The sequence below is a fragment of the Suillus subaureus genome (genome assembly GCF_016647635.1).
Source record: "Suillus subaureus strain MN1 chromosome Unknown BJ212scaffold_5, whole genome shotgun sequence".
NCBI classification, from domain to species: Eukaryota; Fungi; Basidiomycota; class Agaricomycetes; order Boletales; family Suillaceae; genus Suillus; species Suillus subaureus.
The window spans coordinates 844,369-864,480 of NW_024538561.1; the positions used below are offsets into that span (position 1 = coordinate 844,369).

A 20,112-nucleotide genomic window follows, 5' to 3' on the forward strand; every position below is an offset into this window, starting at 1 on the left:
TTCGGGAGAATTCAGACAGTAGCCAGTGATAGCTGGGGGATGATTATCGAGCTCGAATTTGTAGTGAATGCACAGACAGTAGATTCAGTGAGATTGAGAATGGGAGGAAAAGAAAGTAGGGAAGACAACGTCGTTGAGAATGACTGAGACGAGAGGATGCGTCGTCGCAGTACGAAGGCAAAGGTTTGTACTGCTCCCGACGCTTGCGCAAAGACCTAACTCTATTCTTCCGCTCGTGCCTCGTTACATAATAGAGTATCAATTAGTATTACCTGTGCACAGCCACTGGTGCCGTCCACGTGTCCGACAACTCTGATGAATTGACGACTTTAACTTAGTCATTCGCGCGAAGTTCACACGATATTACAGCCTGCACCTGGACATCGGCAAATGCCGAGCAAATGCCGAGGAGGCTCTTCGCCAACGATGATCGATGATCCGCAGCTAAAATTACCATGCTCGACAACCCCTATTCCATACATCTCAATGGAATTTGACGATGCTCAATCTTTCAAGAGTGTTGATGAGCAGGGTCTCTGTCATGACATGCCTCATGAACCCCAGGGAACCGTCCTAGCCGAAGGCGGCATAATTCTGTCCTGTGTACCGTGATGGAATGCTCAGGAAGCCTGTGCCGTCCTCACACCAGTTAGCCGGACAGTCCGCAGCAGCGCTAGCACCAAAACAGCACAATTGCTATTGCGCCTGTCATTCTTATTGGACACCTGGCAGGAACATGCACTTTGTCACATCTGCTGTTGGACCAAAGATACATAACTCACAAGCGCCAGATACACCGCAGCGATGATGACCATGGGAACTATTATGTTAAATCCTGTATGCACCGCCCACTTGTCGACTCTTCTCCACACTTCTCCACAGGTGACCTATTGTACGAGCGAGCCACCATCCACATGCCAACATCCCACGTCAGTCCCATCTCCATGATACAGCGAAGGTAGACGCTCGGCATTGTGGTGCTTTTATCTCGGAAAAAGTACTATTGCTTCACTCACAGTGATGCATGTGTAGACTTGGAAATGTATGCGACCATACTGCTCCACAAGGTTGCCCGTTCAACACTGGATGACGACCGACCACTTGCATTGCTGAAGACATAATATTAAACATCACTTATGCGATACTTCAAGTTGGCACAAACTTGGCATGTGATCACCTGATGGCTGTCGGTGACTTTTCATTTGGACGTACTTACCAATAGCCAACTACTAAGCCGTGATATCTCGGACCCTGATCGGACACGCCCATTGGACCAGTGCTGTTGTGTATAAATGTGTTCATCACAATGTTGTTGACGTTCTCTCCGTCCACAATTCCATTCAGACAACCTTTCGGGATTGATAATCCTAAAATCTTCCCTGAAGCACACACCTTACTGACTTGCTGAGTCTCCCATCATAGATAAATGTCTCACTTACCCATGACAGAACCAATGAAAGATAACGTACTCCAGGACTCGAATGAAACGTGAGCCGTGCTTGTCTGTTGTACGTCTTTGCATACATTATACTCACTATTTCAGGCGCCAAACTATTGTACGTTTTTTCTGCCTAGCCTGCTGTTGCCAGTGGCTGACACGTATCCTATGATTTAGTATGTTGGGATCGTTGGTTTCACCATATTGATTTGGGACCACATTGTCACCATCGCAGACGAGGTGCGACATCACTAGAATTTAGTGAAACTCAAATTTATCAATATATTCTGAGTTAGATTGAGTTAATCTGGCGACGCCCTAAGGGGACTCGTGAGTGTCATCTTTGATAAGGGCATGTGCTGGTATCTGAACTTGTTTACCAAGTTGTATACTTATTTCTACTGGTATGCATATGTATTGGCAGTGTCTATCAGTAAAAACTCTCATGTTCCGGGTTAATATTCCAGAACCGATATCTTACTCCTCTCGTCTTTATCATCAATCTGGTTGGTGAGTACTTCACCTTTGACTTATAGTTTCACCTGTAACCTCTACTAGCATATACTCTACCTTCATGGGACTACGCAGTGAGTTTTGATGTTTTACCCCCACTATCTGCCAATGGTGAATCTTACAATCTTGATTGCAGAGGTCGGCATTGCACTGTGCCACAGGACTTAGCTGACATTGCATTTGAAGTTGCCGGCATTTTGTTCGATACGAAGGGGCCACCACAGCTGTAGGGATCGAGATAGTCGGGTTGATGATGCTGTTACGGTAAAATTTGTTTCTCCTCCCGGCAAACATCTACTAATGATGGAGAGCAGCGTCATTGCAATGTATAAAAATCAATGGGCCGCCATTGCGCCGGCAGTGTTCTTACTGCTAGCTTGGATTGTAGTGACTGCATGGCTATTGAGTTATGGCGAACGTATGGTTTCACCTTCGCCACGCAACGTATGAGTTTACGACATAATTCCCAGCCGTTCTTCACTCAAACCATGTTCAATGTGAGAGATACTCATTTTTCACACACGACAACCCCATTCACGATTTCACAGCTTGCACTATGGTGTTCGATTCGTGAGTCCTTACTAGCAATATGCAGATGTGAGTTCTGAAACCCTTTTCAGCGGCAGTATTGCTTCGGCTACAGCTTGGTTGCCTCTGCTCTACGACACGTATGTCTTCGGGCTGACGTTGAAACGCACGCTTCCTTCGATCCGCAATAAAGAAGCGGGGTATGTTATCCGTACTGTTTTCGCAGACGGGCTGCTGTACTACAGGTGCGCAAACCAGGTTCTCCCGGTAGCAGAGCTCACCGAGCACATGACAGCGTCATTTGTACTATAAATCTGATATTGGCAATCATGATCGTCAGAGCTCAGGAGGGGGTGAAAAACATCGCCGCACAGTACGCATATCTCCATTACAGAGTTTGCTCACATTTTTATCGATTTACTCACTGTACACAGGCTTGAGCTTCTGTGAGTGTTTCTTAGTAAACTACTAATAACAGAGATTGACCGAGATTATTCTGTCACAGCCTTACTGTGAGCACTGAGCAGTAGTTCGTATTCGTCGTAGGCTGACAGTTTCACGGTCAACAGGTCACAATGATGTCAAGGATTACTCTAAACCTTAAGAAGCAAGGATTTCATGGATTTAATCCCCACCACTCGCGGGCGGAAGATTTTATTATGTCTATACGCAATCATGTCATATCCACACCCTCAGGGGAAGTTTCGCTCAGCCGATTGCGATCACATTCTGTCTCCTCCGCAGCGCGCGTCGAGTCGAGCAGCCGTGCGCGATCTGGCTCGGTAAGTTCTATTGTATCTCCCGTGCGGACCATCACCCTCCCAGAGGATCCATTAATCTTCGCTACTCGGCCTCGCTTGAGCACGGTATTTTCTGCTACCAGTACTCCAATTGCTTTAAGTCCTAGTGGTAGTCCAGTTAGTAGCGAATATGTCGACTGGCCTTCAGCTTTGAATTCCGACCAGCGAAATACTACAGACATTAATATTGTATGATTTACATCTCATCGATTCTACTACCTAGTCGGTTATGGCAGATTTGTATGCACTAGTTCTTCCACCTGTTAGGCCAATGAATGTTCAATGCAATGTACTAAATAATTTATTCATAAATGGACGCGGTCACTGAGGGAGTGACAGTGACAGGTGAACGAAGGCTTCCGAATCGGACTGAGTTCTGCTCAGTGGCCTTGGCTCGTTCTTCTTCGTCAGCGCAGGACGCGACGCTCAAACTTAGAGAATCATTTGTGAGCTCTCTTTTGTTTTCCTAGTTTAAAGGCTTCAAATACCTTCTAAAGTCCTCTGGACTTGGACGCCAGGTCCACCCATCACAGGCCATCCTTCTATACCCGCCTTGATACCGACCATATCCCATCCAAGGCTATGGCAACTCCTTCGTCGACTTCAACCAGTCCCGGAAAGCGCGCGAACACGTCGAAGCTTCTCAATGACTATGTTTGTTTGCATCGGTTACATCTCGTGGCATTGTACTGAATATGTTTGCAGCAACTCGGGGACTCTCTTGGAAAGGGCGCGTTTGGTCAAGTCTACCGTGAGTAATGAGGATTTCTGCGGAAATAAACTTTATGCAAGTGTTCATGCACGTAGGGGCACTTAACTGGGCTACTGGTGAGACCGTGGCCGTGAAGGAGATACAACTCAGCAACATACCAAAGGGAGAGCTCGGGCAGATAATGGTGGGTCCGGGACTCCATTATTCAAGGGCTTCGGGCGCCTTGTTCAAGACTTCATTCTAGTCCGAAATCGACTTACTCAAGAACTTGAATGTATGTAGCTCTCGAAACTTATAGTCTGATCGTTTACCCGATCCATTCCTTAGCACCCTAATATAGTCAAGTACAAGGGCTTCGTCAAGACCAGGGAATACTTATACATCATCCTTGAGTAAGTATTTATCCTACCTCAACCGAGGAAAGTAACTGAGCATGCCGTGCCAGGTTCTGCGAAAATGGATCATTGCATAATATCTGCAAACGTTTTGGTAAATTTCCAGAGAACCTGGTAGCGGTTTACATCTGTCAAGTCCTGGCGGGGCTCGTATACTTGCACGACCAAGGTGTCATCCATCGCGATATTAAGGGCGCAAATATTTTGACTAACAAGGATGGCTGTGTAAAGCTTGCTGACTTTGGAGTCGCTAGCTCTACTACAACTGGTGCCATTCATGATGATGCCGTTGTGGGCAGTCCATATTGGAGTGAGTTGTCATGGTATATGTCCTCGCCACGACTTAATAACTTTCTACGCCAGTGGCACCTGAGGTCATCGAGCAATCTGGCGCAACTACTGCGTCAGACATCTGGTAAGTATAATCGAGCCACTTGTGAGTCAACATAAATGCTGACATATTATTCAGGAGCGTTGGTTGTGTAGTTATCGAACTTCTGGAAGGAAAGCCTCCATATCACTTCCTCGACCCCATGCCTGCGCTCTTTCGCATCGTCCAGGATGACTGCCCTCCTATTCCTGATGGTGCATCTCCAATTGTCAAGGATTTCCTACTTCACTGTTTTCAGAAGGACTGTAACCTCCGAATATCGGCCAAGAAATTACTCCGTCATCCTTGGATGATATCTGCAAAGAAACAGATGAACATGGCTGCAGGGAAGGGACCGGGGTCTCCAGAAGGCGGACCGCAATCATTCCTGGATGGCAAGAGACCCACGAGCAACTATAACTACGACGAGGCTGTTCTCAAGGTACAGGAATGGAATGAAGCTCTCAAATGTGATTTGTCATTGTTTTGATCGATACTTCGCTTATGCTCCTTTAGCTCCTACACGACCTACGAAGAAGACTAGTCGTAACTCCGTCTCTGAAGGTCAACCACCATCCCCGACTCGTGGCGGTCGAGATAAGCCTGCGGTGTCGCTCCTTCAGCATTCAGTTCTTGGTCTCCAGGCTTCGACCTCTGGGAACTCTGTTCTCAAAGGATCCAATACTGCCCCGGGAAAGCCCTCTGCCCCCGTTGCTCTAGTGGAGAAGATTCGGGAGCCGCTAGCTTTTGTCCTTCAGCCTCCAGAAGAGCAAACAGACAACTGGGACGATGACTTTGAGGATGGACCCTCATTCACCAAGTTACAAGGTATGCGCGAGATTGAACGAGAATCGTGATCTTATTTTGTATTGCTATGTAGCCTCCACCTTAGAGAAAACGTCCATGGAAGATGAAAAACCGGAGGGTGATGATAATGCGCAGACCATCAGACCAAATCGTAGCCCAGCTGGCCCCGGGACAATACCACTCGCAAGGGCACCGTCTGCCGATATTGTACCCATCGTCGAAGACTATTCCGACATCGCAACCGAGGAGGACGAGCTCCTGCTTCAAGAGAAAGTGGCAGATTTCAAGGTCAGTGTATCCCTTTTCCCCTTATTGCTGTCTGAGAACTCTCGCAATGTCGAAGATGAAGAATTCAGTGCGTAGGGGACTCTTTCATCCTGACGATATCAAAGTTCTCGGACTCCTTTCTGGTTCTCCCGGTCCTATATCTGCACCTCTTCCTAGTCTGTCGCGGAAGGCATCCCGCCCGTCTCTCAGTCCTATTTCTGGCATGGGTCTACCACCTACAGGTTCGATACGATCACATTCCCGCTCATCTTCCTTTGTCGGATCTGGTTCAAGTGCTTCCGGCTCTTTTGGTCGCGTAGAGGCGAAACGTGCGGCTAGCCATGCTGAATTTGGCAAGTATGCTGAGGACGACGATGAGGACTACGATGATATCTTTGGAAAACCTGGCGGAACTAGTAAGTAGTTTTAGGCCAATGTATGAATAATTTTGAACTCTAGCTCCGCAGCTCTCGAACAACCGATGCAAACTCTACAACTCAACACAAGGTTGTCGAACAAGTCATGGGTAAGGTCTATGTTTTATTTCGGACATCTTGTGGTGATTGATTTTGCTGCAGCTCGGAGACGATTCGGACGAAGACGATCCTTTCGCAGAAGCAAGTTTTTATGTGTCATCTATGATACTGGCTGATTAAATCTAAATTCCTCAGATCGACGAAGGTTTTGCTGAAGATGATCTTGAAACTAATCTCCAACGTGACAAGAATGCCCGGTTGTGCAACATGGTGAACCAACTCATCGATGAACTGACGCCCTCGGCGCCTGACTTCCAACTGCGTGATGCTTGCGATCAACTGGTCAGTTCAATTGCATTGGATGATTTTTATGGTCTGATATGTTGTCACATCTCTAGATCAATATCATGACAGAGAACCCAGATATGCTTGTGCAGTTGGTGTCTTCACATGGTATGCTGGCAATTTTGGAGGTACTGGAAGGCAAGTGCTCTAGGGACGTCCTCATGAAGCTTCTTCACATCATCAACTTGGTAAGTTGGCGACTTGAAATGCATCCATGAACTTAACGTCATTGACCAGTTGGTCACGAGCGATCTTGGGTTCTTAGAAAGCTTCTGCCTCATAGGTGGGATTCCGGTCATGATGGGTATGTGCCGTAGCCCCAAAGGGGTTGATAATGAAGGATTGACGCGCTGCAGGTTTCACTTCAAAGAAATACCCTTCTGAGTGTCGCGTAGAGGCGTCCAACTTCATCAGGCTACTCTGCCACACATCTGTATTGACGTTGCAGATGTTCATCTCGTGCGTGCTTGCCTGACTTCTCTTTATGCACGCGTTCATATCCCCTTACAGATGTCGTGGCCTGAAAGTTCTTGTTGATCTGTTGGACGAGGACTACACCGACCAAACTGAGCTCGTTGTCGACGCTCTCAACGGCATAGGAAGCGTGTTCGAATTGCAAACACCAACGACTAAGAATGACTTCTGTCGTATGTTTATCCGCGAAGGCCTTCTCGACCCTCTCTCCTCCGCTTTGCTCAATGTCATGGGCAATTCCAGTCCCAATGCAGTCCAGATGAAGCACAAGATTATACAAATCCTTCTCGTGTTCTCGCAAGTGACACAAAGCGATATCCACGTACGTAACGCCATGGGAACACGGAAGATCGTCAGACGTGAGATTTTCGTGTCGATCAAATGATGCACCTAACCGCAATTATGATGGCAGGTCTATTACGCGCATGCGAGCTTCTGGAGATGGAATGCCTAGTTCAGATGCTGAAAGCTGTGAAGCACTTGTCCATGAATGCTAATCTGCTTGAGGTGCTTCAAAACGCCAACGCCATCGAGATACTCATTAAACTGCTGGACGAAGAAAAGACCGATCCCCATAGCACGGTAAGCCATATGAGATCACGACTTGGGCGTCGCTCAGATCAAATGGTACTTCAGGAAGTGTCAAATCACATTTTCCAGACCTGTTATAACCTCTGTCGGCTGAACAAGTCACGACAAGAGGAGGCGGCTCAAGCCGGCATTATTCCGTGCTTGAAGCGAGTAATTGAGACCAGCTCACCTCTCAAACAGTTCGCGTTGCCCATTCTGTGCGACTTAGCTAGTGCGGGGAAAAGCTGCAGATATCTCCTCTGGCAACATAATGGTCTCGCGCTTTACTTGAAACTTCTAGAGGACCCATACTTTCAGGTCAGCGCCTTGGAGGCGATTCTGTCATGGTAACGAAAATTTTGAATTGCATTCTGCACCACGACTAACATGAACTTAGGTTGCAAGATGAAACGGCCAAGATCGAAGATGAGCTGGTCAGCCACGAGTCTCTTGAGGCGTTGCTCAAGTGCTTCGTATCCGCGAAAGCCAACTCCTTTGAAAACCTCCTTGACCCCCTTCTTAAAATCTGTCGTATCTCTACCCCACTCACCATCGGCCTTGCAAAATCTCAATTCTTCAAGCGCATCATTGACAGGCTCAACCACAGCCGCGCGGTCGTTCGTCTTAACCTCTTGCGTATCCTTCGGACTGTTTGCGACGTGCACCCAAACCGTGCGATGTTGGTAGAGCGCTACGGATTGCACGAAATGGTCATGAAGCTTAGCAAGGATGATGGTGCTGTCTTGGTGCGCGAGCTGGCGAGAGAGATTCTACCGGCACTAGCCCCTGCACTTAAACCGGCGGGCAACAGGTCTCTGCTCAAGGGGTACGATACTCCGAAAAGCAGTGTAATAGCGCCCAAGAAAGCCAGGCGGACGGCATCGGAAACGTCTGTGATGACGGGATCAAACTCGTCCATGCTGGGTCTGAGCATGGGTCCCCCTCCGACATCGAGGACGGGGATAGAGAGGGCGCACTCATCATCCAGGCATAGACTTGGTGATATACCTTGGCAATCTCATGGGGGACAAAGATGAACCATTTATTTTTATTGTCTGGTCAAACAGTGTGCTTTTTATTAATTTATTGTCCGCTCTATATCGTTAGCTTTGCATCGCCATCACAGACAGTACTTTCATTTGCACATACCATATATCCCTCACTAATGATGGCATGCAAAGAACAAATAACTTGATTAACAATGTAATCTGGACATGGATTATGAGCAAATTAAGACACGGCGGAGTAACGTAACGAACGTACAAGTAATCTACTTGCGAGCAAAGGGTATCTGGAAACCGGAGACCAGTGCCCTTGCACGATTTTGTGCACCGAGGCCCACCGCATTGGTAATAAAGTGTATGTGCATACCATAAGATTTGGGGTACGAGTCCAAGTTGACCTCAATTTGAGGGAAGTAGCCCATGGCCTCTGGCGGCAAGCCAAATGAAACGACACCAGCCACGCCGCTCGGAGATTTCATTGTTGATGATGCGGGAGGCATGACTATGCCCGGGAACTCTCGAATCCTCGGAAGCACAAATTCCACCAGGGTACTCAAGAAGTCGTACATCTTGGGTCCCTTCAACTCGACCTTTGCACCAACTGGAAGACCAGGACGCATCCATCCACCGACATTCTTTTTCCCCTTCACGATCTGCACTCCATCGCTCGAAGGACGACCTCCACCATCCTCGGTTTCTCCCGACATTGCACGGAACGCGGCGATGAGACCAAGTAAATTACTCCGGTTGGTAAGTGCTTCCTTGGTCATGGAATGAATGACTATTTTTTCCAAACGGACGATATTCTCTGAAGTGGTGGGGGGTGCCGGCTTCTTGCCTGCCTGGGAGCCACCAACAGGAGGGTTATAACGGTTTTTAGTGTACGGGTCGTTGGGGTCGTAAGTGAGACGGATTTGGCGTGGTGATGGTGGTGTACCAGACTCGTGATTGTAAGTCATGTACATCAAGTTGTCTTGGAGAGTCGTGTGGTAGTGATCCATGAGACGACATGGGTGGGTATCGCGGACAACGAGATTCCTGACGTGCGGCACTGGAAGACCATTCTCGTCGCGCTTGAGGAATTTGCGAATTTTCGGAGGCTTCCTGAAAGGACGGATTGCCTTCGCGCTGTGAGAGACGCGAGCTGCTGCCTGCACTCATCTGAAAATTATATCTGTGAGAAATAGGTTCAGGTGTCAGAAACTGGAAAACGAACTGAGGGACGCGAGAGTCGAAGTGAGGAAGCAATTTGACTTGGTGGACAAGTATGGAAATATTTATTTGTAAATTATTTTTGTACTTTCTTCCTCGGGTTAACGGTCAGGTCAGCCTTGCTAATTCATTGCCATTAGATTGCAGTCCTCAACGTTGCTGACGACGTCGACGGTCGACTTTATTTCTTTTCTTTATTTCTTTTCATTTTTCACTTAATGGCTTTGACTGCAACAGCACATTCAGCTCTCCCAACACGGTGGGACGATACAATCGTGCCAACTCTTCGCAAGAGTACGTATAATACTATAACGTTCTTGTCCAGAAGCTTCTGGCCCGTCAGATTCTGACGGACCCGCCTTCTCTTCCTTTTTTCCAGGACTAGAAAGCGAAAGTCGCATCCTTGCTAAACGCCTGTCAGTGGCATCTTTTTCTTCTACGGACGACACACCAAGGTCGAACGCTCCTTCAATTTCTGGCCATACTCTGCGAGATCTGGCTCCAAGTTCATTTTATTCTCCAGAACACAAGAAATCTAGTGCTATACCCAGACCAAACTTGCAACAGTCGGAAAGTCCTTCAGAAGCATCCCGTGCCAACGGCGCTTCCTCATACAATCCTCCATATACACGCGCTCGCACAGTTTCTCAACCATACTTGTACGATTCTTCTTCTCAACTTAACGGCTACGCGAACGGACACGCTATACCCACCCCAGATCCTTCTCGCCCTACTTCCCCTCGCACTTCTGACGTGAAGCCCACCCGAATACCGATGGTCGCGCGGGGGAGAACCACAAGTACTTCCAGTCATGCCCAGAGTGTCGCGACTCGTACAGAAAGTCGCAATGACGTCCTTTCCCACCAGACACCTACTCCTGATACGTCTCCTGATCTCTGGATTGTCGATGAGACTGACCCCACTTTGTCAAATGTCACCATTCGACATCAGAGATCAAATATCATGAACGAGCCTGCTCCATTCGGGGCGAGTTCTATCAGTTCCTCTATTCTCTCCAAACAGTCTCACCACGACACTGCCTTTGCGCCTCCGCGGCCTTCCAACGAATCAGAAGAACGTCCGTTTGAACACTGGTACAGAGGAGATGTGCATAGAAACGGTGGCGTCGGGGAATTGCGTGTAGGTAAACGTATGGAGATGTTGCGTATCGCCAACTTCGGACACGACATGAAGTCGAGCACGCACCGTTTTGCACCTCGTGACTTCTCTACCGCTTTGGAGTACAGCCGTAGACGAAAGAGAGCTGATAGTGCTTCTGGCCTACGGGAAAGAGAGAGTTTGTATTTGGATGAACAGAGAGCAAAGGAGGCGGATATGGTACTGGACGAAAGCCCACCGACGGATATTGACGGTGATCCTGACACCGACCCGGAAGATAACTATGACGCATATGGCAGCACAGAGGACGTCACCATTCATCCTCCATTCAGTGCGTCTACGCCCGGTCTGGTCAGATTCTCTACGGAGAATACCCGCAGCGAAGCACACCCCACTATTAATACCGAGATGCCACCTACTCGGATACCCGTTGCACGTACAGCCTCGGAACCCCTCAGAGCCAACACATCCATTGAAACAACACGCAGTTCCGAAACTTTGATTCCATCTCCTGATTCCATCACAAGTTCCCGCCGGCGGTCATTTTCACGATCACAGAATCAATCGCCAGATCATCCGCCGAGTAACAAACGTCGCACGAAGAGCCCAGTGTCGCCTTCAACACCGAAGAGGTCCAAATCGAAAGCGAGGACGCCCCCTTCTGCTGCACGACGGAAGGATGACAATCGCGGTTCGATCGCTTCATATCCAACTCCCGAAGGAGATGGTATGGTTGACGCTATACCCACGTGGACCCAACCAGTTCAGAAGTCGGGCACCTGGGACGAGGTGATAAGATAAGAGTAACATTAATCGTTTCGCTGATAGCTTTTCAGGTGGTATTACCGGTTGTGGCGCGCAAGAAAGGTCTGAATGGTCAGTACGAGCAAGCAGATGGTAGCCCTAGACCGAAACCTCCCAATCCTGTTGCTCCAGTAAGTGTATTTCCAATTCTCGTATCCGACCAATTACTGACGTCTGCATTAGGCGCCTGGCACTTTTGGTTATGATTACTCTAAGTATCGTGCGCCTCGGGGGGAGGAGATACCAATGGATGAATTCGGCAAGCTACCAAGTGCAATTCAGGAGACACCAGCACCGATACCCGAAAGCCCATCTCCAACACTACCACCGCCCCTCACCGAAGAACCAGAGCGACCTATCCGTCCAGCCCGTCGGAAAACGACCCCACGTCCTCCTGATTCTCCAGCACCATTCTCGCACTACCGACATGCAGACATTCCGACCATCAACGTTACGCGACCATCCACTGACGTCGAGCCATCACAGCAAGTACCTCACGACGATGAAGACACAGGCGCTGGGTGCTGCAAGTGTGTTGTTATGTGATTGCGACGATTTCGAAGCATTTGGTCGTTTTCTTCTCTTCATTGTTCTATGTTTTCACGTTCACTTTCTCATCCACATCTGCACATATGTCATCTTCATTCTCTCTTAGTCGCGTCACTCAGATTTCTTTGCATATTGGGCGTTCCTCCTCTTTCCGCATACCTTATCACTCAAGACAACCGGAGTGTCATACCTCTCGTTCACCTTCCGTTTCGTATCGTCCTCCACCCATACCATTGCCTTATCGCAGAACACGTCTGTCCCTCTTCTTATGCCGCTCATTTTCCTTGTGTATTATGGATCCATGGCCGGTATTCACTCTCAAACTATTCTAGTGCTCTAGTACTCTGGGTTGACTCACTTACATATACATCATCAGTGATATTCTTGTTGTGCATCGCGAGCTGCCAGTCCAAAGTTAGAAACATTAATCGTATGACATTACTTTGGGATATGTGGACGGAGAGTCGAGAGAGCCACTACACTTTGCAATTTTCAAGCTCAAGGTCAAGCGGCACATGGTCAATTCACTTCCGTCCATATGGTACTGTAATTTATTGCCATGCATAACTCAAGGGCAAGTCTCAGTAACAGGTAAACGATCTGCTGGCTCCAAGCAGTCCATCTTCATCTACACGCACTTCCTCCGTCGAGAACCGAATATCTACATGGTACGTCCCAACTTCATCACTCACGTCTATGTGTGTCATGTTCGCAAACTGCGGAAGGACTTTCCCGTCCTTCGACCAGGCGATGCTGTAGCTTTCCTCGCTGGAGACAGGGGTTCTCTAAACTCAGCAAGCGGAACCAGATCAACCCCAAATATCCTGCGGCGATCACGCCCACACGCTATCTTGAAGTTGTCGACGAGATCGATACGTTTGAGTAGCGATAGCCAAAGACCCTCCAAGCACACTTTGCAAAAGTTGGGCTTGGTGACGCTGCGCATAAGACAATCGTCGTTCGTCGGACGATAAGAAGTATCATTATCTATGCTGAATCTTCACACCAGTCAATGGCTTAAACTCCTTGACGTGAAAACCACCCACTCACGTCGGGAACATGCTATAGTGACCGAGTGTCGCGTTGAATCTGTCATTGGTATTAGATTTCCCAGATTAATGGATATGCGTGATCACAACATACTCAGCTTCCGTCCCATATTCCAATACCTCTACGCTACATAGTTGCGCGCTTCCTTCAAGAGCGCCGTTCTTCAGGACAAACGAGATTTCGTGTACGCCAGCGCTCAACGACGTATCCTCATAAACATCATAGTGCCATCTATCGGCACCGATATCTTTTCTTGGAGCCCAGCGTAAATCGACTTTATCAAATAGGACAATCAAGTCATCTCGATCTGGGAGGCCAGACAGCGAAAATTTGACCAGATGACGTGCGTAGTTTCCTGATGACAAGAAGGAGATCGTCCATGGTTGAGTTGTATTTAGCAGTGTCCATGGATACGCTTGCATCGGCATCACGGACCGTTCTGCGCGGAACATGTTTGCATCATCTTCCTTGTGCTCGAGCCACTGTGTCCACGTCACGTCTGAGAGATTGTGAACAGCATTAACACCGAAATAAGCATATCCTCCGTCATATTCTTCGCCTACGTCGATGATGGAGTGACCAATCTCGTGTCGAAGGACCAACGCCCCGTTTGCTAGGGAGGCGGTAGTTGTCCTTCACACCTTCTGTTAGTATGATGAAGACCAAGAATTAATGCGGAATCGCAAACATACGTATACTCTCCACCAAGTCCTGGGCATAGGAAAGTGGTCAGTGTGATGCAGTATTTAAAGATAAGTACTGGATATCTTACCGCCGTATAATGGATCATTGCCTTTCGTAAGGAAGTAAGCCTGAGAGGAAAAGCTGAAGCAAGTATCCAAAACACGTACCAAGGAGAATCGCATAGTTACATTTATTTCCGAGAGACGCACAGGCCATTAAAGCAACATCAGAGTTATTTGCGTAAAGGCCCCTTAATTCCGTGCCATCGCGGTATAACCCAAAGGGAGTCCTGAGCCGGAATGTTTATGAAGTAAATGATTATGGATATGATAAGCACCTCTTAGCTTTCCCATTAACACCCACGCCACTCTAGATGATGGATGGATCAGCCTAGAGGTTGGTAGCCAATTTGGAAGAGCACTGACTTCTCGACTAGGTGAGAACACGGCCCAGAAGTTCAACAGAGGCCTGACAGAAGCAAACGTCTGATTTGTTGACAAGTCGGTAACCAGACGCATTGTATCATCAAGAAATTTATCTCTTTCACGCATTGTATCTGTACATTAGGTGAGGACTGAGGACATGACATGCAGAAAGACAGATGAAAACGCACACCCGTCGGAGAAGAAAGCAAGATCGATACGGTTGTCTGACGGCCCAGATTGCAAAAGACTGACGACTTCTAGCGGCGGGACGGGGACGTCCAACAGAATACCATGCAACACCCCTTGATCCCCAAATGACACTTGCGTCTCGAATCCATTGAGTCCACCTTGTCCAACAAACGATAAGTCATTCGAACACTCGAACTGCGCACGAAGCCATAATTCGTTGGTGTTATATGATAGAAACCGTATTATTTCTTCATCGCCAAGCAATCCAGTAGATGGTACAATGTTGTGCTGCCTGATTATCTGCCCTGATGTCGCTGGCAGGAGACTCTTGTGCAACTGTGTCTCGCCGAAAGACACGATGTCACATGAGCTAGTATTTGTTTCCCGTCGAAGAGTTAGTTGGTATGGTCGAGAATTCCAGTATGCACCAGTACTAGCTACGAGGGCAAATGCAACAGTACTAGTGGTCAGCAACGTCTTCATGTTTCATTGAACCAACCGTATGGTGATGAAAGGCTCAGAGGCGGGCGGCCCTCGATCTACACAACACCAAATAAAGCAGTAGCGAATTCTGCGCGTTTACCTGCGGAACTCAAGTACCCGCGTATAAGCATGGCCGTCAATCCGGACGAAGATACGGAATTGTGAGCAAATATTCTCTACCTCATCTACACTTGCCTATATACGTACCCAGCAACGATGCCCTCCGCAAGTACGGCATCATCCCTCCTAAAGAAACCACTCCCCCTACCCCTTCACCTCCAAGCTCTCCAAAGCTACAACATGTACTCGATGACCTCACTGTAGAAGAGCTAAAAGAACTGGGCGAAGAGATCACTGACGACGACATAGACCGCGATATCGATTTATATCGGAGGCAGCGATTAGCTCGAGAACAACTGCAGCAGAAACGCGCCCGCTTTGGGAGAGTTTATCCAATTGGACGCGATGATTATACCAGGGAGGTTACTGAGGCTAGTAAGATCGATGAAGAGGGTGATGAAGAAGAGAAAGGCACCGGCGTGATCTGCTTCTTATACAAAGATGGGTCAGTTCTCCTCTGTTCCTGGTAGCTCAGCTATTCATTTGAATAAACTATCAGAATTCCTCATAGTGACAGAACTTCTGGACATATACAAACTCTAGCAAGTCGATATCCGCACTCAAAGTTCGTGTCAATCGTGGGCAACAAATGCATTGCAGACCTCCCAGATTCTCGAATTCCCATGTTGATCATATACCGCAAGGGGGAAATACGGAATCAACTTATTGCGTGGGGCGCTGATCGTGAAAGACAGCTTGAAGGCAAGCTCATTCAATTTCATGATATCACTGCATATTAAGTTATGGATTTATTGCAGAACTCGAGGCCCTTCTGATTTTGTGTGGCGCCCTAGATCTTCCCCGCGGGCCACTCGGTGAACGACGAGCGCCCGATGGTGACGACTCAGAGGAAGAGGACGATGATACGTCTTCTCGCATGCGGTCTGCTACCACAAGTACGAACATTCGGGTACCCAAAAATATACGGGTGCAAAGCAAGAAAGACGACTCAGACTCGGAATTTGAATTTGACATGTAGTTTGCAACTGTGTCAGAATTTCAGGTGTACCAAAATGTACCCCTCTTTTGTTTCGTGCTGTGATTTTTCTGGCCGATCTGCCTTCTGTTGGTACGAACCTGCACTTTTTACGGCGTACGAGAGTTTCCTTATGTACCGAGCCCCGGATCTCCCCAGATATGCTCGCTCCACTTGGGACATTGCGAAAAAGGATATTACTTTGAAGGTTAGCGAATAACCCGAGCAGAGGGATGTCCGCAAGGTCACACTGAAACTTACCGTTGGCCTAAGTTGGCCTGCGCGATTTCTTCTCGATATATGATCTCGAGTTCCGCTCGGGAGCACAATCGTGGAAAATTATTGACATTCCGTGGCACCCACAACATCAGGCCACCTGGCGTGTAAATCTTTGGAAATGGGTAGTTTCTAACCAGACCTTCCGGGACCACCGATGAGGTTCTTCGGTGGAGCGTCGGCGATCGTGTTGTGTTCAATTCAGAACTTATCTGGTTCGAGAACAGTAATTATCATGCTTGTTACTCATTCGTTGTATATTGACTATGATCAAGGTCAATATCACGTGTCCCAAAAGACAGGACGTGTACCGTCACAACTACATGCCCCATCGGTCTAGCACGATATTATATTTGCCTACTAATCAAGCGTATAAAATCTGAATGACTGACAGGAGAACTTCGACGTCACTCTCGTACGTACTCATCCGTCTCTTTTACATACACAATCACTCCTCATTACACGCCCCATACGCGTTCACCTTTGATTCTCCGTCTCAATCAGCGTATTAATTCCTCTCCCCTCGAACAATCTCATCAGCCTTTTGATCTAAGACTGGGACCCTTTCCCGTTCCTAGTCCGAGCTTCTTCATTCTTTGAGATTGTTTCCCCGTAGTATCACCCCCCGAAAGATGACGGACTTCAATGAACCGGAGACTAAGCTTGAAGCTCTTTTGAACATTATCAACTCCTCTGCGCACCAAGCAATCGCAGAGTACAAGAAAACCGGACATGGGGTCCCCAGTGCCGACGCAACGACCTTCCACCCCCTCGACCTGACGACGGATACACTTGCCCTCAAAAAGGCGATCAGGCTGCTCGAAGGCGCATACCATCAACTGAGCTCAATACTGGCACCCCCCCAGCACACGGTGATGAATGTGAGTGTCGTTTGCAAATGATCTCCACTCTGTTGTTAATTTCCTTAGTTTGTTCTCAATTACAACTGGGTGTGCACAGACGTTGCCCTCCGAGCGCGTCTTGCAGATGTTCTGGACCAACATCCGGAAGGCCTTAGCGTGGATAAGCTGGCTGAAGCAGTCAACTTCGACAAGGTCAAGACTGCACGCGTCTTACGAGCTTTGACCCTCATGGGCTGCTTTAAAGAAGGTAATGTGCATGTTGTTGGTTGAGGATTGTCTCTGAAACATGTGATGCGTCAAAAAGTCGAGCGAGACGTCTTCGCAAACAACCGACTATCCCTTATACTCAAGTCAACGAACAACACTGGGTGTTATGCGCGACTTCATAGCCAGGATGTCTCGAAATCTGCCGGCATTGTGTATGAAACTATGATTGACGAAGAATTTTCAAGGTCTCATGAGATTGACAAAGCACCCCGGGTATTTGCCTTCAGAAAGGAGGGTATAGAGGTTAACCAATACGAAATGATGGAGGGTGACGTGAGTTGTTGTCATCACACTACCCCTTCACTACCTTGACACATTTTAGGAAGAGAAACGTGATGTATGTATGGTGTCATCCTCAAGTGATGGCTCACAATCCTCTGTACAGGCTTTTCACAGAGCCATGCTTGGCCAAAGTGATATGTTAGGCGCTTCTGCAGTGCTGCACCGTAAGCCATCACAGTTTTCGAATCATTAATATGTCTGACGAACAGGTCGTAAGACTATCCTTGGAACGATATATCATCTGTGGTGGATGTCGGATCTGGCATTGGAGCATTTTCCACTCCTCTGGCGAAAATGTACCCTCACCTTAGAATAACCCATCATGATCTCCCGAATGTCATGGTTCTAGCACGAAATGTGAGTTCAGATATCCAGTACACATAAGTATTCCAGCGGGCACACCGTTGATATCTGATTAGGCATGGGAGAGGAATGTTCCTGAGGCATTGCTTGACGGCCGCGTGGAGTTTATCCCGATTGATTTTCTCGAGGACGCACCTGTTGCTGGGAAGGATGTCTACTATGTAAGAGCCTAATCTCGTTTTCATTCGTCACCGGTAATTCGATCACCTTACTACATAGTTGAGGCACATTATCCACAATTGGCCGGACGCCAAGGCAACGACGATCCTCCGCAACATTCGCAAGGCAATGGGACCAAACAGCCGAGTGTTAATCCGTGAGTGCTATCTTCAATGTGGTGTTTACTCCAAAATCATTGCCTCGTGCTAGACGATTGCGTGATTTCCCACACATTTCAAAAGCCTGATGTAGAAACCAACGGATTAAGCGTCGTGAGTCTCAGAGTGCAGCCTGGCGTATTTCTGAATTCATGATCCCCAAGGCCCCTGAACCTATGTTGCCGAACTTCGGGGCAGGCAGTCACAACGCGTACCAAACAGACCTGACTATGTGGCTCACATTCAATAGCATGGAACGAACCTTGGAAGAGCTGAAGATCATTGGGCAAGTTCATTATAGATCTATCCGATTATCGACTAATGACGGTGGACAGGGCTGCCGCTGGTCTGGTGCTCACTCAGGTTTATGATCTTGTAGATACAATGCTCGTAGAGCTCAGGATCGCTCAGAGCTGATGCCAACAACAAGATCTCCAAATACATGGCCTGTGCCGTAGGTATTTAGCGCTATAGCAATCACGGATCTGCTCATGGAATCGTACGAGATACCGTGACTATGGACGACTTTGCTGTATGCTACCTACTTTTCATGCAACTGACTTCCTTGTCCCACCGTCTCTTTTACCAAACGTATTCCAATAACTTTCGCTTCGTAGGCATTGCCGGGGCTTACACTGGTGTCTCCCCTTCCGAGAAATATATGTGTCCAGCTTCGTTGCTTCTCCTCATGGCATCCGAGGCACCTCCGAGTCCTTGCTGTCAGTATTAGCTTTATATAAGCTGCCAGAAGGCATACTTAGAACTCGATGGTAGAACATCACTGGACAGGTAATGGCCTGAACCGCCTGTGTCGTTCCTTCGTTGAGCGCTGCAGGACTGTTGCCGTGCACCCCACATGGATGCGAAGGTACCCCTCGCGCTGCCAGTAGTTGTTCCGCTGACAAACGGTCAATGTTGCCCGTTTACCACGATAAATTTGCATTACTCATCGGGAACACCTCCTTGGTGTAAATTCGCTAGCTCGAATAGAGTAGGTCAACATCGCAGCGTCGGTGAAATGGCACATTTATGAGGAGTAATTGAAGATCTTGAAGAGTTGAGGTCGAGAGTTAGTCGAAAGGAGTCACAAACTCTAATACACGATTTTACGTAAAGGAGATGCCGGGGGCACGGAAGCAATACTAGACCCTGTGGAAGAACGGCGACGCTCTGGCGAAAATTGGCTCCATTCAATATTAAGATATTCATGTTGGGGCGAAAGCCTAGTATACACGAGCTGTACATGGACTGCACGCGCGTACCTCAAAGAGAAGTAGCAGGTCGAAAGCGAACTATATGTGCGGCTGTAAACACTGTCTCGGAAGCGGATGCACTGTGCGGCACAACCCGAAGTTATGCAAGTTACTTGTCATTTTGCTCGAAGCCTTTGCCCACATAGTTAGTCTGATCGAGGGAAGGCTCCGAGTCTTTGCT

General features: G+C 48.0%; 7 protein-coding genes across 7 annotated transcripts; 5 read left to right on the forward strand and 2 right to left on the reverse strand.

The window, feature by feature from the left end:
- Window positions 1–1,249: 1,249 nt before the first annotated feature.
- Window positions 1,250–3,474, forward strand: BJ212DRAFT_1540454 (uncharacterized protein; the record flags this gene model as incomplete). The annotated part of the gene is made up of 10 exons (XM_041341838.1): window positions 1,250–1,556; window positions 1,616–1,678; window positions 1,735–1,768; window positions 1,823–1,842; window positions 1,906–1,973; window positions 2,138–2,215; window positions 2,266–2,374; window positions 2,537–2,724; window positions 2,775–2,874; window positions 3,034–3,474. The coding sequence occupies exons 1-10, from the start codon at window positions 1,482–1,484 to the stop codon at window positions 3,472–3,474; spliced, it is 1,176 nt and encodes a 391-aa protein (XP_041197064.1). The 5' UTR covers window positions 1,250–1,481.
- Window positions 3,475–3,861: 387 nt separating this feature from the next.
- On the forward strand, window positions 3,862–8,732 carry BJ212DRAFT_1444950 (uncharacterized protein; the record flags this gene model as incomplete). The annotated part of the gene is made up of 21 exons (XM_041338031.1): window positions 3,862–3,933; window positions 3,985–4,030; window positions 4,087–4,175; window positions 4,236–4,265; window positions 4,319–4,383; window positions 4,437–4,696; window positions 4,750–4,801; window positions 4,856–5,226; window positions 5,273–5,584; window positions 5,637–5,918; window positions 5,956–6,246; window positions 6,298–6,356; window positions 6,409–6,447; window positions 6,502–6,648; window positions 6,705–6,839; window positions 6,889–6,955; window positions 7,008–7,110; window positions 7,162–7,484; window positions 7,538–7,707; window positions 7,762–8,042; window positions 8,093–8,732. 21 exons carry the CDS (start codon window positions 3,862–3,864, stop codon window positions 8,730–8,732), a joined length of 3,834 nt encoding a protein of 1,277 aa, XP_041197065.1.
- A 233-nt stretch (window positions 8,733–8,965) lies between these two features.
- On the reverse strand, window positions 8,966–10,422 carry BJ212DRAFT_1444951 (ribosomal protein L5 domain-containing protein; the record flags this gene model as incomplete). Its single annotated transcript, XM_041338032.1, has 2 exons — window positions 8,966–9,850; window positions 10,363–10,422. The coding sequence occupies 2 exons, from the start codon at window positions 10,420–10,422 to the stop codon at window positions 8,966–8,968; spliced, it is 945 nt and encodes a 314-aa protein (XP_041197066.1).
- A 542-nt stretch (window positions 10,423–10,964) lies between these two features.
- Window positions 10,965–11,944, forward strand: BJ212DRAFT_1240455 (uncharacterized protein; the record flags this gene model as incomplete). Its single annotated transcript, XM_041329581.1, has 2 exons — window positions 10,965–11,819; window positions 11,867–11,944. Coding segments are annotated over 2 exons (933 nt in total), but the record flags the coding sequence as incomplete, so codon positions are not given.
- Window positions 11,945–12,846: 902 nt separating this feature from the next.
- On the reverse strand, window positions 12,847–15,255 carry BJ212DRAFT_1329607 (IgA peptidase M64-domain-containing protein). The gene is made up of 9 exons (XM_041334700.1): window positions 14,731–15,255; window positions 14,543–14,673; window positions 14,455–14,486; window positions 14,285–14,406; window positions 14,206–14,226; window positions 14,126–14,144; window positions 13,527–14,066; window positions 13,434–13,472; window positions 12,847–13,381 (listed from the first exon to the last, which is right to left on the reverse strand). The coding sequence occupies exons 1-9, from the start codon at window positions 15,212–15,214 to the stop codon at window positions 13,087–13,089; spliced, it is 1,683 nt and encodes a 560-aa protein (XP_041197068.1). The 5' UTR covers window positions 15,215–15,255; the 3' UTR covers window positions 12,847–13,086.
- Window positions 15,256–15,343: 88 nt separating this feature from the next.
- Window positions 15,344–16,313, forward strand: BJ212DRAFT_1444954 (thioredoxin-like protein; the record flags this gene model as incomplete). Its single annotated transcript, XM_041338033.1, has 4 exons — window positions 15,344–15,375; window positions 15,426–15,779; window positions 15,834–16,036; window positions 16,093–16,313. 4 exons carry the CDS (start codon window positions 15,344–15,346, stop codon window positions 16,311–16,313), a joined length of 810 nt encoding a protein of 269 aa, XP_041197069.1.
- Window positions 16,314–16,762: 449 nt separating this feature from the next.
- On the forward strand, window positions 16,763–19,315 carry BJ212DRAFT_819923 (S-adenosyl-L-methionine-dependent methyltransferase). The gene is made up of 13 exons (XM_041344140.1): window positions 16,763–16,812; window positions 16,862–17,001; window positions 17,091–17,467; window positions 17,516–17,696; window positions 17,754–17,989; window positions 18,039–18,053; window positions 18,102–18,162; window positions 18,216–18,355; window positions 18,418–18,522; window positions 18,581–18,677; window positions 18,731–18,792; window positions 18,843–18,964; window positions 19,014–19,315. Exons 3-13 carry the CDS (start codon window positions 17,219–17,221, stop codon window positions 19,093–19,095), a joined length of 1,350 nt encoding a protein of 449 aa, XP_041197070.1. The 5' UTR covers window positions 16,763–16,812; window positions 16,862–17,001; window positions 17,091–17,218; the 3' UTR covers window positions 19,096–19,315.
- The last annotated feature ends 797 nt before the right edge of the window (window positions 19,316–20,112 follow it).